Source organism: Perna viridis, chromosome 9 (assembly GCF_037379345.1).
Source record: "Perna viridis isolate PV_CMFRI_1.1 ecotype Kerala chromosome 9, ASM3737934v1, whole genome shotgun sequence".
Classification (NCBI taxonomy): Eukaryota; Metazoa; Mollusca; class Bivalvia; order Mytilida; family Mytilidae; genus Perna; species Perna viridis.
Genome location: NC_142453.1, coordinates 40,758,869 through 40,775,974, shown reverse-complemented (window position 1 = coordinate 40,775,974; position 17,106 = coordinate 40,758,869). Strand labels below are relative to the sequence as shown.

The 17,106-nt window shown below is 32.5% G+C and overlaps 2 protein-coding genes across 6 annotated transcripts in view; one reads left to right on the top strand and one right to left on the bottom strand.

Moving 5' to 3' along the window:
- The window catches only part of LOC148608519 (ankyrin repeat and FYVE domain-containing protein 1-like), a 38,890-nt gene extending 22,330 nt beyond the window's left edge, over window positions 1-16,560 (bottom strand). For all 4 annotated transcript variants that reach the window (XM_088543883.1, XM_088543884.1, XM_088543885.1 and 1 more), the window contains exons 1-9: window positions 16,523-16,560; window positions 10,104-10,296; window positions 8,968-9,089; window positions 7,394-7,529; window positions 3,503-3,626; window positions 2,941-3,090; window positions 2,502-2,667; window positions 1,730-1,934; window positions 659-788 (exon numbers count right to left, since the gene is read on the bottom strand). In XM_088543883.1, the coding sequence (XP_088400009.1) occupies window positions 659-788; window positions 1,730-1,934; window positions 2,502-2,667; window positions 2,941-3,090; window positions 3,503-3,626; window positions 7,394-7,529; window positions 8,968-9,089; window positions 10,104-10,296; window positions 16,523-16,532 (1,236 nt within the window). In that variant the 5' untranslated portion in view covers window positions 16,533-16,560. The remainder of the gene's footprint in view (window positions 1-658; window positions 789-1,729; window positions 1,935-2,501; window positions 2,668-2,940; window positions 3,091-3,502; window positions 3,627-7,393; window positions 7,530-8,967; window positions 9,090-10,103; window positions 10,297-16,522) is intronic.
- On the top strand, window positions 5,307-7,048 carry LOC148608520 (complement C1q-like protein 3). 2 transcript variants are annotated; one of them, XM_088545003.1, is made up of 3 exons: window positions 5,307-5,387; window positions 5,755-5,817; window positions 6,646-7,048. In XM_088545003.1, exons 1-3 carry the CDS (start codon window positions 5,318-5,320, stop codon window positions 7,029-7,031), a joined length of 519 nt encoding a protein of 172 aa, XP_088401129.1. In that variant the 5' UTR covers window positions 5,307-5,317; the 3' UTR covers window positions 7,032-7,048. The 2 variants fall into 2 exon arrangements, with proteins under 2 accessions (XP_088401129.1, XP_088401128.1); XM_088545002.1 differs by having other exon boundaries at window positions 6,643-7,048.
- Window positions 16,561-17,106: the final 546 nt, after the last annotated feature.

Below are 17,106 nucleotides of genomic sequence, written 5' to 3'. Positions count from 1 at the left end.
TTCTTTTCATACTAATAAAAAACAATTTACAATATCACAGTATAAAGAAATGAATAAGTAAGAAAAAGAATAAAAGTACCATATATATAACAACAAGTTCAAATCTACTGTAATGTCAAAAACACCATCAAAATCTACTGTAATGTCAAAAACACCATCAAAATCTACTGTTATGTCAAAATCACCATCAAAATCTACTGTAATGTCATAAACACCATCAAAATCTACTGTAATGTTATAATCACCATCAAAATCTACTGTAATGTCAAAAACATCTTCAAAATCTACTGTAATGTCAAAAACACCAACAAAATGTACTGTAATGTCATAATCACCATCAAAATCTACTGTAATGTCAAAAACACCATCAAAACCTACTGTAATGTCAAAAACACCATCAAAATCTACTGTAATGTCATAAACGCCATCAAAACCTACTGTAATGTCAAAAACACCACTATCTAAACACAGCTACACAGTACACTTCTACAAAGAATGTAAAAGTAGATTTTTGTTCAATTCAAACCTTTGTTACACCAGTCTATTATGATTCATTATAAATCTATTGATATCATTAAACAGTTTACAATCTGACATCCTGATCCTATTGTAGACCATAACTACATTGTCAGTATATTAGTACAATGTTATACCTTACCTGTTGTATAGCTAACCAGAGAGCTGTATGGCCTTCCATATTCTTCAGTTCTAGGTTCATTTTACTGCTGTTTAACAGAACCTGCATCACTGACTCATTCTTACAAAACACTGCACAGTGGAGAGGGGTACTGGAATTATAAAGTGTTTATTCACATATATTATTTGTTTGTGAGAGGGGTACTGGAATTATAAAGTGTTTATTCACATATATTATTTGTTTGTGAGAGGGGTACTGGAATTATAAAGTGTTTATTCACATATATTATTTGTTTGTGAGAGGGGTACTGGAATTATAAAGTGTTTATTCACATATATTATTTGTTTGTGAGAGGGGTACTGGAATTATAAAGTGTTTATTCACATATATTATTTGTTTGTGAGAGGGGGTACTGGAATTATAAAGTGTTTAGTCACATATATCATATGTTTATGAGAGAGGTACAGGAATTATAAAGTGTTTAGTCACATATATCATATGTTTATGAGAGAGGTACAGGAATTATAAAGTGTTTAGTCACATATATTATATGTTTATAAAGGGGTTACTTGAATTATAAAGTGTTTAGTCACATCATATGTTTATCAGTACACTTTTTTAAGCAAAACTTTTTTGTTACATTGTAGTTAAAGAAAATTTGTTTTCATATATGATATAGTCCTAATTTTTCTTAATAACTTTCTTCCGCCTGTATCTTATGTCTGCCCCTTGGTAAAATAATTTCTGGACTATTCTAGTCATACCTTCCATATTCTCTACTTCTAAACATTACCAAGCTACCAGTTGTATCCTGATGCTTTGAGTCTGCCCCATGGGCCAGTCATTTCTGGACTATTCTTGTCCTTCTTTTCTTGGTCCTAAATTTTACCTGCCACCAGCATCCTTCTGGTCTGCATCTGACCAGTGGTCAGGTAACTTCTGGGCTATTGTAGCAATGCCTTCCATAATCTCTTCTCACAAACCCTACCTGCCAGTTGTATCCTATTAATTTGGGTTTTACCCCATGGTTCAGTAAATTCTGGTCTAGTTTATTCAAGTCAGGCTTTCAATGGCTTCGGTCCTTAGCCTTACCTGCCAGCTGTGTCCTGCTGGTTTGGGTCTGCCCCATGGTCCAGTAATTTCTGGGCTATTCTAGCCATGCCTTTCATGGTTTCTGGACCCGTTACATCAGAATTAAATGACGACACCATGTGTAATGGGGTTTCTTTATCAAGATGGGTTGTCATGTTAACATCAGCATGGCCAGTTATCAAAAACTCAGCTGAAAATTCATCTCCTGCAAAAAATAAGATTTCATGTTCTTACATGCAGCTTCGAAAGAGACAGATTTTTGAAGAATCTTTATATTTACAATTTTGTGAAAAATGTATTTTAAGTGGGTATAACTATAATGATTATTTTAGTTCAGTAAAGCCACAAATCAAATTCCAAATAAATAGAAAACTAAGTAAATTTGGACAAACTATGAAATAGATAACCATGTGTAAAACTTGCTTCACAGTTATATATAGTGTGGAATTAAAAACAGCTTTTTACTAAATCACATATATGTACCAACAAAAGTTACTTCAATTTTACAAAAACATTTCACTCATATGCTCCAGAAGATGCTAAATGGTAGAGAAATAAAAAAAAGATAAAATAAATTTAAGACCCCAAACAATTCTGCAAGATAGCAGGAAAAAGGCTTCCAATACATTAAACTTCTCTATATGAGCAGGTGTTGTAGAAATAGATGACTGTCATAACAATTACTGTCATCAACAAACTCCTGCAGCATTCCACGTAGTGCCTGTCTAATAATAAAATATAAAATATTATTCCGTACTGTCCTTTCATATACCTCTTTTGATGGCTTTGTGTAAGAGACATTTGCCAGAGTTATCTCTCTTGTTAACATCCACTCTGTGTTTGGTCAGGGTCTGTGCAATGCTTTCTTGTCTTGAATGTAGGGCAAGATCTAGTGGCAGGTCACCCTTTGTGTCAACTTCATTCAGTTTAATAGATAGCTGAAATAGAAAAGAACACCAAAATACACTAGAAATGAACTCTGGGCACCCCAATTTAGGATTCAATTAGTTATGTAGAAAGTTTTGGATTCAGCCACTAAACTGTTTGAATTGTTGAAAATGATCTTTACAAAAGGAAAATAGTGACAGTTAATTATAGATAAAAGCTATTTATAGCGATTGATGGATTTAATGAAACCATCATCTCAACATTTAGGAAGACTGACAATTGACAAGGGTCTGTTTACTGAACTGACATTAGTATATGGTTACCTGTGCATCAAACTCCATCAGGTACAGAAATACAACATCTTCTCTTTCTGCTCTAATAGCTGTATGTAGAGGATATTCTGTCTTGGCCTTAAACATACTATACAGCAATGGGGCTGGCATCGACTCAAAATCTTCACTTCTAAAATCATTCTAATTTTAAAAAAAAAAAAAGGTAAAAATTTGGAAAGATTAATTTCTCTTACAGATACTGTGACAGATTTCTTCTGACAGTGATATAAGCAACAATAGGAATTAAAGACTGAATTTATAATTTCTTGTAAGTAGAAAAAATAAATTTCCATAAAAAGCCGAGTGCCATACAAGAGTAAGGGTTTTCAAAACACACACAAAATCCTCCTTCCAAACCAAGCTCCAAAGACTCAGGACTATTTGCTATTTGGAGTTATAAGTCAATGAAAAAAGAAATAAGTAGGAAAGAGATTATATTACCTGGTAACTATTTTTGTTTGTTCTAAATAAATTTTAATCAATCTGATTCAGCCTACAGTACACTGTATCTAAGGTTTACCAAAGTGCCAGGTTACATAATATATCAACTCACCCAATGATTTGATATCAGTTCAGAGCAATGTTGTTTCAGCAGCTCAGCAGATATTTCCTCAGCTGTTTGGTAAAACCTTATGCAATTCTTCATGTTTACAAATGACATTAACCCATTCTCACATCTGTAAATAGAAATTAACAGTTCAAGTAAAATATTGTCCATCCATAAAAAATATAACTTCACTCTGACACAGCTTAGTTCATTAACAGCAGTTATTAACTTCAAATACATGGTTTGGCTATCTTCAAAACCCGCAGAAGGTTGAGGCAATGTAAAGCATGAAATCTATCCACTCTACAATATCAGCATTTGACATCAACTTCTATTTCTGACGTTGAAAATCATGCTTAAGTTTAAATATTCATTCTTCATATAAGTAGAATAGATATGGTGAATATGTCAAAGAGACAACAACCCCAGCGAGATGTGGTATTTAGAATGTTCAAGGTTTCAGCAAAATTCAATGATTAATTATTAACTATTGAGTGTTTACAATAGTGTTACAGAAAGAATGAGCCAGATTGAGAAGTTGATAGCAAGACAGAGAGTTGTCACAACTTCTAAAACTAACACCTACAGTCATATGTAGAAACTCAAAAACAAAATCCAAGAAACTTGAAAAGCTTGAACTATCAAGGTTGATATATATAGTCCTAATTTTGTTCAGCAGGTGTATGTAGAAATTGTATAGGACATATACAGTCCATACTCCCAGTTTATAGGAGTCCAGGTTGAATATTTTTTCTTGGGTTTCTTTGTATATTTCATAAATAAATTTTGCTTTATTTCTGGTGTTTTGTCAGTTTTCGTTCTCTTTGTCTTTAATATCCTTTTCCTTGTCTTTAATCAAGGTCACTTTCCTTTTATTTTATGCATTTTTCTTGGTGTAAAGCTTCATTTCAAATCATCACATCATGATAGAGGAATTACAAATCACCACATCATGATAGAAGAATTACAAATCATCACATGGTGATAGAGGAATTACAAATCACCACATGGTGATAGAGGAATTACAAATCACCACATGGCGATAGAGGAATTACAAATCATCACATGATGATAGAAGAATTACATTTACAAATAATGACAAGATATGAGTTAACTCAACCTTTTATAAAAATAAAGTTTTGAAGAGCACTATTTAAAAACATGTATATTCACATGTTATTTACTTCCTTATGACTTACAAAGAAAATACCATTCATATATATTGCAAACTTTGATATGCTGTACATATGCTTCAAGGAGTAACTTCTTGTCAGCAGCATTATCATCAAATTTATAGGAAGATCTAAATCCAAAAAAATAATTGTATTCAAGTAGTACTCAAAACCAAATCTATCGAAAGAGGAAGCCAAAATCCATCCCTGAGAGGTTCTACCACTTGTATTTATAGGGAATGAGGCTTCATTAAAATCTTGCAAGTGTTTTAGAAGCAGTCATGCTGACAAGATGGAGTATCAGTAGTCATGGCCTCTCCAGTCTACAATTAAAAACCTCTGCTGCAATATCAGAAAATCATGTGACAAATTATGATCCCATTACCAGTACCACTTGCTACAAGAAGATCAGCAGTAGTTTAATCAATACGATTTTTCAAACATGTAAAACATATATTTTCTATGACGCCAAATGTACTAAGCATATCAGATTGTAAAATAATGAAGTATTTGTGTTTTATATCAAATATACTAAGCATATCAGATTGCATTATAATGAAGTATTTCTGTTTCATATCAAATTTACATAAGGAATGTTACATTATAAAGCTACATATAGAAACAATGGTAGATAAAGTTCCAAACAGAAATGTTGTTTTCATTAGCAATCATAGCTGTCATAGTAGGTCTTCAAGTTGATAGAGTTATAGGAAAACCTGGTAAGTTAGTATACTATAATACTATAAAGATTAACATATGACTGTAATAATTGATATACTTTATTTTCTAATTCAAATGAATGAATTAAAAAAATCCTAGTAACTTCTAAAAAACAAGTACACCTTCAGCTACACCTCAGGGCATACTTTGGTACAAATAGGTAACAAAATCTCTATTGACAGTAAGTAATTTATGTTATCCTAAGGATTTATTCAATGTAAAACTCCTTGTTTTTTAAAAGTTACAGTGATATTTGAATTCATTCATTTGAATTAAAAAAAAAAAAACAATACCAATAGCAAAAGACTTGCAAGTCATTAGTAAGACCAGTCAAATGGACATTTAATGTTTTAATTTCATTTTCAGAAAGTTCCTTAAGTGATGGCATTCTAGACATGTTGTGTAAATGCAGAAACAAGACTTCTAGAGGTAAGAAGTACATGTACATTAAACAAGTATAGTCTGATTTATCTTTTTAGATATATTGTGCAATGTTTTTTTCCACACGATGCCATCACAATTACTTACTTAAAGTTAATAATGTGCACAAAAATATTAAATCAGAAAAAAAACATCGAAGGTAAGATTCCTGATTGGGTAAAAAAGGTAAGATTCCTGATTGGGTAACATAGGTAAGATTCCTGATTGGGTAAAAAAGGTAAGATTCCTGATTGGGTAATTCCTTCTCTATCTGTTGTTTCATATTGTAATCAATTATTTAAAAAAAAAACGAAAATCTTTTTCCTTCCTTCCTTCCTGTAATTGTGTCAATGACAATAGTCATACCATTATCATAAGTTAACTATTATTCATGTAGGAGGTCTCAATGATTACAGCAGGAAAGGACATGTCAACAGTATGGGAAGAATAGTTTATATGTTATAGTGTTGAAATTACTGCAAAGAACACATACGAATATGATTTTTTTTTAAAGAGAAAAAGAAAAATTTCTTTAATGAATTTACCCTTATTTCATTACTAAAGCAGGCAGAATGGACTTAGAACAGAAATGGTCTGTCTACAAGAAATATTTGTGGACACAACTCCTCCGAGACAGTAGATAAGATTTTGTTGAAAGTTTGGAGGGTGTTTGACACTATGTATTGTTGATCATCTCAAACTACACATTGACAAATTTTATAATAACTATGAGACTTTAACAACTTAAAGTTTCTCCAGAAGTTGGAAACATATGGCTACCAGTAGCAATCTTGCTTTACTTGTCCATATATTCATAACCTATTCTGTTTTCAGTAGTTCCCAACCAAGCTTTCACAGCATCTTTGACTTCACCAGTCACCTTAAAACCGAATGCAATAATCCAATTTGATAAAGTCTGGCTCAATGAAGGGGAAATGTATGATTCCAGTACTGGAATTTTCACAGTAAAAAAAAATGGACTTTATCATGTATCAGCCTCTGTAATGTCAAATTATGGTAAAAGTCTTCACTGCCATATGTGGAAGAACAATGAGGTGAACGTTGGAGTATTTGGATATAACTATTCCCAAGGGTCCCTCAATGCTGTGATAAGGCTCAAGAAAGGTGATAAAATGACAATTAAACATGATGGAAATGCTAAAGATGAATTAGTATATGGAGGCCACTGGTCTATGTTCTCAGCATATCTTATTTCTGAATAAAAGATCATCCATGAAAATACTTGTTCTTACTCAAGTAAAGCCTAAAGTAAATAAAACTCTTTTGGAAGTGAAAATGTAAGCAGTTTAGATAGAAATTTAGTATTTACAGATTCAGTTTCCATAGAAATTGACATGAATGGACTAAGAACTCATTTGGTTTAAACAAGGTATTGTTTTGATTAACAGTTTTCAGTTTTTATTCAACAAAATTAAAATCTCTAATTCTTAATCATTGTAAATTTTATGTAATTGGTGAAAAAAGGCAACATAAGACAAATCTACAATCCTTAAAGACTTCAATAATAAGTTTTAAAATGATAACTTCTGGAAATGACAATGAATAACAAGAAAACATCACCAACCTTTCTTGAAGTACTTTGAGTTTGAACCTAGTGGCCACTCTGAGGAGTTCTAACAAAAACACATCATCAGACTTAATGTCTATTTCATCTGTATACACCCACTTCATCAATGCATGGGCAACATCATATTTTATATCTGGAATGAAAGAAAAATCTCTATTAATTATAATGTCTACATTGTATATACCCACTTTATCAGAGCATTTTACCTACTGTATATATACAACCTAATCAAACTATAGTGGTGGTATTGTGCAATGCAAGCTCAGTATCCCAGGACTGTTTACAGTAGGTAAAATTCTCTGATAAAGTGTGACAGTATATATATATATAATCCATGTCAAAATAAAAAAAAACATGACATGAAACTTAAACTTTCCAAAAATTATTATCTATGTGTACATGCTATTGAAAGACCATTGCAATTAATTAAGAAATCCTATTTGTTTACAAAACCATGACTTATCAAATAATTCTTTTGTGAACGCTGTGTGAAATAAAATGCTTCGCAAGGCAAGCTTGATAGGACTGCAAGGGTCAAACTTGAACAGTTGGGGCAAGTACAATGTATGGACACAACATTCAAACTTAATACCGCTCTTAATTTTGATTGTAATTAAATGTTTGATAAGATTTTGACCACAATGAAAGTGTTCAAAGCACTTTAAAATTTGCATTAAGCGAAAAGAATTAAGCAATTTCTACAAAATTAATTTCTGACCCCTTATTAGCCTTTAATTCAAAAAATGTAAGACCAAAAACCCAAAATCCATCAATTCGTCCTTTTGTGGTATGGAATCTAGTTTTACAACCTCATAGAGATCCATAAACTTCAACTCAAATTATTGATCGGAAAACAGAAAATTTTTGCTGTTGGTCCTTATTGACAAATCCATTAAGATTTATTCACTTATACTTAAGCTATATACCGAGTGGTTGATAAAATGCTTCTCTTTCAGACCCCTTTTACTACCACACGAAAGGTTATAACTCTAAAAATTAATCAAAATTTTGCTGTCGAGGTAAGGAACTTTATATTTCACTTTCATAGAGATCTATACCTATTTACTCATGCTTTTGTATGAAAACAAGAAAAATGCCTGTTTTTAGCCCTATTCAGCCCTAAATCCTTAACAGTTCATGCTTTAACTCCAAAAATCAATCCTATTCTACTCTTAATGGTATAGAACAGTGTGGTTCACAGAGATCTATATGCCTATACTTCTAAACGTGAGTTATTTATTTTATGAAATTCTTGTTTTAGATACCTTATTCCAAAATGGTTGGGGCCATAACCCCCCAAAGTCAATAAAAATCATCCTGTTGTGGTATGGCATCTTATTATGAAAATTTTATCCAGTTCCACCAATTAGACATAAAGTGCCTACAGACAATGACAACAAGTAGATTGTGCTAACAATTATATTACAAAAAATTGTTAATGGCTTAAATATACACAATTTTGAGGTGAATTTGACATCTTAAATTGCAATGGTTTGAAGCAACTAAACATTTGTGTTTGCAAGTAGGAATTAAGGTACTTAATGCCAAAATTTTGACAGTGAATACTTTACCTGTTAAATCTAAATCTTTGACAGATGACAGGTCTGGAATACCCCAATAGTCACTTCTAGCAGCTAACACAAATCTATGGCCATATATTTGTTGAGATCCTTGTAAATTGATTACAATATCACTGAAATATAAAATGAACTAACATCATATATGTGATGACTATCTGCTTACATTAATAAAAATGTTGACTTATGGTTCATCATTACCTTTCAACAAATATGGCCTTAATTTCACCACTTATTTCCCTCTGACTACAGACAAACCTATGTATCTAGAAGAATTAAAAGGTATAGCATCCCCTAGATATGGAAAAGTTACATCAAGTTTATGTAAAATTATATCAAAAACTGACCTGACTTTTACCGTTTTAATTTTATCAATTCTGCAGAGTGGGTGACAATGAACTAAATTTGGATAATGTTTTGAGATATTCCCAAGTATCAATGGTGAACTCTATTCATACTGACATGCTGGTCAATAGAAGGAAAATAGCCATCTATAAACAATAGGTGATTTAAACTGTGTAAATGAGTGGACCATAAAAAGTGAATCTCAGGTGTTTGTTCATTTTTGCACTCTCCGCTGAATTAAAAAAAAAAACCTTGCAAAAGTCAGGTCAGTTTTTGAAATAATTTTACATAAACTTGATATAAATTTTTCCATATCTAGGGGATGCTATGCCTTGAAATTTTTCTAGATACACAGGTTTGTCTGCAGTAAGAGGGAAATGAGGTGAAATTGAGGCCATACTTCTCGAAAGATAATGATGAACCTTAAGTTACATTTAAAAAAGGCAACTCTGTGTCACAGGTGCTATTATTGACAAGGCAATTACTTGAAATAACTCCCTATTGGAACTCATTTAGCAGAACTTTGTGCATGTACATCATCATTTTCAATCAATGACAGTTGAGACAGGTATCAAACTCACTATTTACAAAGATTTATTTTTCCCTTACTTTCACTACACACAATAACAAAATGTAGTTTCACATTGCATTTAATTTCTTCTTCTTTGAATAAACATGGCAGGTTTTATTATAATGTGTTTGTGAGGAATAGAGTTTCTGTTTCCAAGAACTTCTTCATTCAAAATAATCTGATAAATTAACATTCAATTGTAAAATATATAAACCTGTATAATTCTTTATTAAATAATTCTGCCACAGTTTTCAGCAGCCTTGCTACGAAATTATCATCGGAGTCTGACTGTCCAGAGTTAGCTATAGCTATCTGATATTTTTTCTCCACTTCAGCCAATCTGTTTTGTAGCTTGACATACTCTTCTCGAAGCAAACTCAAATGATTCTGTAATTTGGTAACTTCACCTTAAATAATATGACATTAGAATTATTACGCAAGGAACTATGATTGTAGGCATACTCATGAATATACATACATGTAGATGATGAATGTATTAATTTGTGTTCATTGCTCATGGGAAAAAAGAACAAGTGCCATGACAGTATAAAACATTAAAAAGATTGGACTGAAAAAAATTGTACAATCTATTAGATGTACTTAACTTCATACGATTCATTCCATAAATACCTCACCAAGCCATGGCATTTTCTAATTGAAGGAAATATGGAACATGACAGATAAGACCAGCATTAGTCAGCGGTAAACTGAAATAGCAAGTCAATTAATTTTGTTAAAGGATTAATGCTCCAACCATTCCAGTGCCTATAAAGATTATAGGGCTTGGTCATCAGTGGAAGAAGGTTTTATTATTAATTAAAACAGATGTGGTATGATCACCACATCAACCAAAAGCTAAGCAACAAACAATTAAATTTCTACAGGACACCAAATGGTATTCAATGATGGGCAAAACCCTACCATAAAGCAAGCTGTAAAAGGCCCCAAAATATATAAGATGAAAACATTTATAAATTACGGAAATCTATAGGAAAGAGTAATCAAGAGAACCAAGATTCTAGCGAAAATCAAAAGAATGTAATCCAGGGACAAAGACCAGACATGGTAAGCAGACATACACGACAAAGAACATAAAGTAACTAAAATCATACATACAAAGTAACAAAAGTAAATGCACAACTTGGACTCCACTAAAAACTGGGAGCATGGACCAGGTGTACCGGTAGGGTAAGTGTCCTCTGCTTTTCTAGAAACACCTGCGGAGTTGCTCATAAAAAGTCAAGTCCTGGGTAGACGAAAGAGGAAAGAAAAACTATGAGACACATCGAACAAACCAGTTTTCATGGGGCAGATGGATACACTGTAACAATCCACGAGTTCATTATGATGACCATAAAACTTCTGTATTGATTACTTCAATCTTGTAGCAACTTCTTGTTCCAGAAGACTAATTGTAAGAAGTCTAGTGCGATACAAAAAGGAAAATCATAGAACCAATAACAATGAAAAATGAACATAAAAAACGACAACAACCAGTGGACTATATTTAAATCCTCTCCTGTTGAATTTTGCACCCAACCAAATAAAATACTGTGTAAATCTTTGATCCCTGTAAAAAATGTAACAAATATATAATGTCACACTTTACTACACGTACCAGTAATATCTGTTATAACAAATATTTTATTCCAATATTATCTAAATATTGTCTTTTCTATGTAACAGAATGTCGAATCATATAAATGATTTGTTTAAAGATACTGTAAGTAAATAGTAAATGTAGATCTATCATGGGATTTCACTACATTCTACAATGGAAATTCCAGAAAGGAAATTGAAACTAGAAAAGAACCTATATCAAAGCACTTAGTGTCAGCCTCTGTAAGAGTCAGGCAGTGGGTGAAATATGGTATGAAAAGTCTCACCATTTTGAAAGTTTAATCTAACTATTTGAACCATCCAAATCAAGGAAAAAGAGTTTCCATATCATTTTGGTAAATTGAGTTAAATGTGTAATTTCATTGATATGCACTGACAATGAATATTTCACGGGTAGGTAACTCTGTAAAAACCTACATATTCTTACATTCTATTGAAAAATTTCTGACCAAATCCAGTGGTTTAGAGATAAAATAATGGTCTCCTTAGATAGAGAAAACATACTTTTGTCAGATCCGTTTTTGGCATGCATCTTTCTGATTTTTCCCATTCTGCCGAATTTTTACAAAGACTTACACTTAATATCTGTCTATTTATGAAAAGTAAATATCTTCAAGAAACCTGCCAGAAATTGGTAAAATCAAGGACCTGATACTGCGAAAGTATTATTGTTCATGGGGTACCAATTTTTGTGTTTTTTGTGGGTTTGGTTAACTACAAAATTTGGTTCACAATGAAGTTGTCAAATCAATGTATGGAATGCCGCAACTGTCTTTTGTTGATGGTTTTCTATATACGCAGTACATTTCTCGTTATACATAGTATATTTTATGGTATAAGCAGTACATTTCTCATTATACACAGTATATTTTATGGTATACATAGTGTATTTCACATTATACGTGGTCGTGGACTCATACGCTGTGCATATAACTTTATGTGCAGTATAACTGTCATTATACGTGGTGCATTTTTCATTATATGCAGTACAAAACTGGGTATACACAGTACTTTTTACATTATACGTGGTACATATATCGTTATAAGCAGTGCATTTTGCGATGTACGCTGTACATTTCATGTTATACGCAGTACATTTTCTAATATGAACAGTAGATTTCACAGTATGAGGAAAGACATTATACGCAGTATTTTACGCCTTATTTGCAGTAGTTTCAACTTTATACATAGTACTTTGTTTTATATATGCAGTGGAAAATTCACTGGATATACGCAGTGCATTTGACATTATACTTGGTTCTTTCAACATTATACGCAGTAGATATTTCGTTATGATGATGATCATTTATTCTCGCTACTTTCCGTAAATGTACAACTACAAAGTGAATCCAAAAAAGCGTTTTTTTTTTTTACTTAGGCGAAATTCATACGCACCGTAACCAATTGACTCCAACATGCAGACGAATGTCTCTGTAACTTATATTTTAACCAAACTGAACCTAACAAGCCTAGTTCCAAAATTCGCAGAGGAGAAAATCTCACCAGATATTGTTTGTAAGCTTTCAAGACAGGATTTTCATGACTTAGGAGTCACTGACAAAAACATGATTATGAAATTAAGAACCGAATGCATTACATTTGGCGGGCATCAACCAGACAGAATCGACAAGCACTTCGAAATACCAAAAGTTACGCTGGAAAGTCTTTTAGAATTAAAGTTTTCCATTATTGATATCAGCCGCATGTTATGCGTTTCTGAAAGCACTATATACAGACGGATGCAACAGTTTGGTCTTAATAAGATACTTTTTTCTGTTATAGATGATGAAATACTTGATAAATTGTTACAAATGAATTTCCTCTTTGTGTTGAGACTATGCAAAGGGAACTTCTACTTCAGCGACATGGCTTACAGGGGGAGCGGCAACCCGAAGTTAGTCGCTACCAGTAAGTATCACTCATACGGAACATAATTTTGGGATGTCAGAGAAGATTTAGGGTCAAATTTTTGCATTTCTGCATTGTGGTTTCATTGTTATATGCAGGTTTTAGGTCATATATAGACATTTTTTTGGACAGAATGTGGGTAAAAAATTTCGATTTCACAAGAAAAAAGACCTTGAATACTTTTATGTAAGAATTTTCTTCATTGTGGATAATTTTGGGTAGCAAATTTAGTTTGGATAGATAATTTCTGATAGGGCTTTTTGAAAAACCAGCTCTACCCCCTGTCAAAACCCCTCCCGTCTTCACCCCCTGCCCTTCCTGCAAAAAAAAAGATATCATTTTCAGCATTAATTTTTCTTACTTATGAATTCTTATTAATTTCTGACATTTAGTTACATGATCAAATTTTTTTTTCTTTCATACCGACATGTATCAATGAATTGACGTTTGATTTCAATTTATATCATTTTGGTTCTGGATGTTATTCAATACAAAATTTAACAAACATGTCAAAATGATGTAACATCAATTTAGGGGCTTCATTTTTTTATCTGTAAGAATGTTGTCTGAATGTTGCAAAACATTTTAAGTATATTGTGTATTAGTTTAAGATTTTAAAACGGTCAATTTGTCCCTAAATTGGCTCTTTCAATGGAACAAACACTGGGGTATTGTCAATGCCTCTTTAAGTAAAATAAAAAAAGTAATTGCATTTACAGAGTAAAGGCCATAAACATGCGTTTTAGTATCATTCAGAATATGACGCTAGCTTTCAGGATTTAGTGAAATTGGCCAAATAATCACAGGTCCTAAATCAAGCTATATAAAAAGTAGCAGAAATCTTGATGCGTTTAAGTAATTATTTATAGTTTCAGCTTAAACAGTATTCCAAAGATGCAACTCATGTTTCTTTGTTTTCGTTTGTTTGTTTGTTTGGTTTTTTTTTTTTGACTTACCAAGATATCCGCCATCCGTAGACATACTTGTGATCTTATGGGGAAAATAATAATAAAAAAATTCTATTCTTAGACCATGGAAAATAAGCCGATTTTAAACAACACTGCGTGAACTTTTTATATATTCACCGATTCCAACCTCGATCCAAGACGGTCTCTCTTTAACATGGGACCGAATTGGAAAAATGTTTTAAAATAGTGAAACCATTCAGCCAATTTTGCATGGATGGTCCTGTGGTAGTTGACTTTCGAAATATGTTCTCAGATTCTGACCCCCGTCCATGATAGCCGCCATCAGCGAACATTGTTTAAAGATATTTTAAAATATCTGGAAGCAGTAAGTGGATCACAGAAAGCAAATATAGCATGGATGAAACTTTGTTGGAGCCATTACAGATCCGTGTCCAACGATCTTGTCAGCCAACAAGATGGCCTCCTTTCTTGAATATAAAATTCGTCGAAAAAGCTTTCAAAATATTCTCCCCCTGAAACTCATCTATCAATTAAGACCAAAATCTTGAAAAGTAGTCCCCATTAAGATTTGTTTCCGATAATCTTAATCTTTAGTCAAGATGGCCGCCACTAGCAAACATAGTTTTAACCAAGTACTCCATTGGAAAACCTTTTAAAATGTTCTCTTAAACCAGTAAGCCAGTTTAAAGCAAGAATTGCATGGATGGTACTTTTGTGTTCAACTATCAAAGTTGTGTCTGGTGACTTAGATCCACATTCAAGATGTCTGACTTGGTTGTAACATAACACACTAAAGAAACATTTTTTAAAGTTTTCTCCTCTGAAGTTAAAACGAACATGCCATGTAAATGGTATATTGGTATTACTTAAAAATATGTCAGGTGACCCACACTATGATCCAACATGATGAACAAAATAGTCCGCGGGCTCGGTTACAGTCATACATTTACGGAAAGTAACAACAATAAATGATCATCATCATAACGAAATATCTACTGCGTATAATGTCGAAAGAACCAAGTATAATGACAAATGCACTGCATATATCCAGTGAATTTTCCACTGCATATAGAAAACAATGTACTATGTATAAAGTTGAAACTACTGCAAATAAGGCGTAAAATACTGCGTATAATGTCTTTCCTCATACTGTGAAATCTACTGCTCATATTAGAAAATGTACTGCGTATAACATGAAATGTACAGCGTATATTGCAAAATGCACTGCGTATAATGATATATAAAGACAGTTGCAGCGTTCCATATCAACGTATTCTAGCTGATATTTTCATAAACCAAAAAAAAATTGTATCCAGGAATCACAGTACTTTCACAGTATACTATAGCAATGGGTCACAGAAATTCTGTAAGATGACAGAAAATGGATTTCCGGCAAATGAACATCCAATGCTATCATGACATCATAATGGAACATGTCAAAAGTCAAGATCCAGATATTTGATTGGACCAAGAAGCTTTGAGACTGATTGGCAGTATGAACTAATAACTGAGTAGTGACTAATAATAGAAGGGGCCATGTGCCATTTATCACATTCCAGCTATAAATGTTCCTAAAACCATATTTATAGGAATGCCATGCTGAAATTCACATTGCAAATAGAAAACGGACCCTTCTCAAAAGTTAAGTCCAATGCAGTAAACTTTAATAATATGTTTCTTCAGGGGCACTACAGTACTTGGCAATTTTTTTGTTATATACAATGTTCACTCAACAATCCAGTGAAGAGGGTTTTAATACAATTAATGTAGTTAAAATATACCAGCACAATAACTGCAAAAAAATGTCATCAAAACATCATAATTCACAATACTCTGACCCAATACAAAGCATGAAAAACTGAACAAATGAAATAGTACAGCCATACACCAAAAGGAACATTTTCAACCAGTATATCAGTATGAGAATTGAGATTGAAAAGGATACTGATTTATATAAAAATTAAGACTTCGACCAATGGAAAAGGTAACCAAATGTGACTAGACTAGAGTCTAGAGTGTCGAGAAAAGTCAAAAACACTTTCAAGAAGTAACCGTGTCTTGTCACGATTATTACACCCTTGTGGATTTCATGTACGAATCAAAATAATTGTGACTTTTAAGCAAGATTAAAAATTGGCGAGTTTTGGTGAATACACCCAGTAAGAAATTTATGCACCTTCTGCCATTTTGTCCAACAGATCATGTGACCAGCTATTGTTCTCGGGCTTTAACTTCATTTCCAATAAAAAATACCGAAAGTTCAATTATTTTCAAAAATATAAAATACGTCTTGCCGAATCCGCTCTTAGTTTCCCGCGAAATTTTTAATATGAAAGATTAAATAGATCTTTTTATGATAACGATACTTAAAAATAAATATAGCAAGGATATCTTTTATAGTTGACTATCTAGAATTGAATCTTTGAGTAAAGTAAGTTAGTTACATTTTTTGTTAAAGAGTTATCAAGAGAACCAAGGTTATAGCGGTAAGAAAAAAGAATGCAATCCAGGTACAAAGACCAGACATGGAAAACAGACATACACAACAAAGAACATAAAGTAACTAAAATCATACATACAAAGTAACAAAAGTAAATGAGCAACTCGGACTCCACTAAAAACTGGGAGCATGGACCAGGTGCACCGGTAGGGTAAGCGTCCTCTGCTTTTCTATAAAAAAATCTTTATTAACGTTTTAAACTTCTGATCAGTAATTAACCAGTAATCTTATACCATCCAGAGGAACTTTATTTTTCTAGT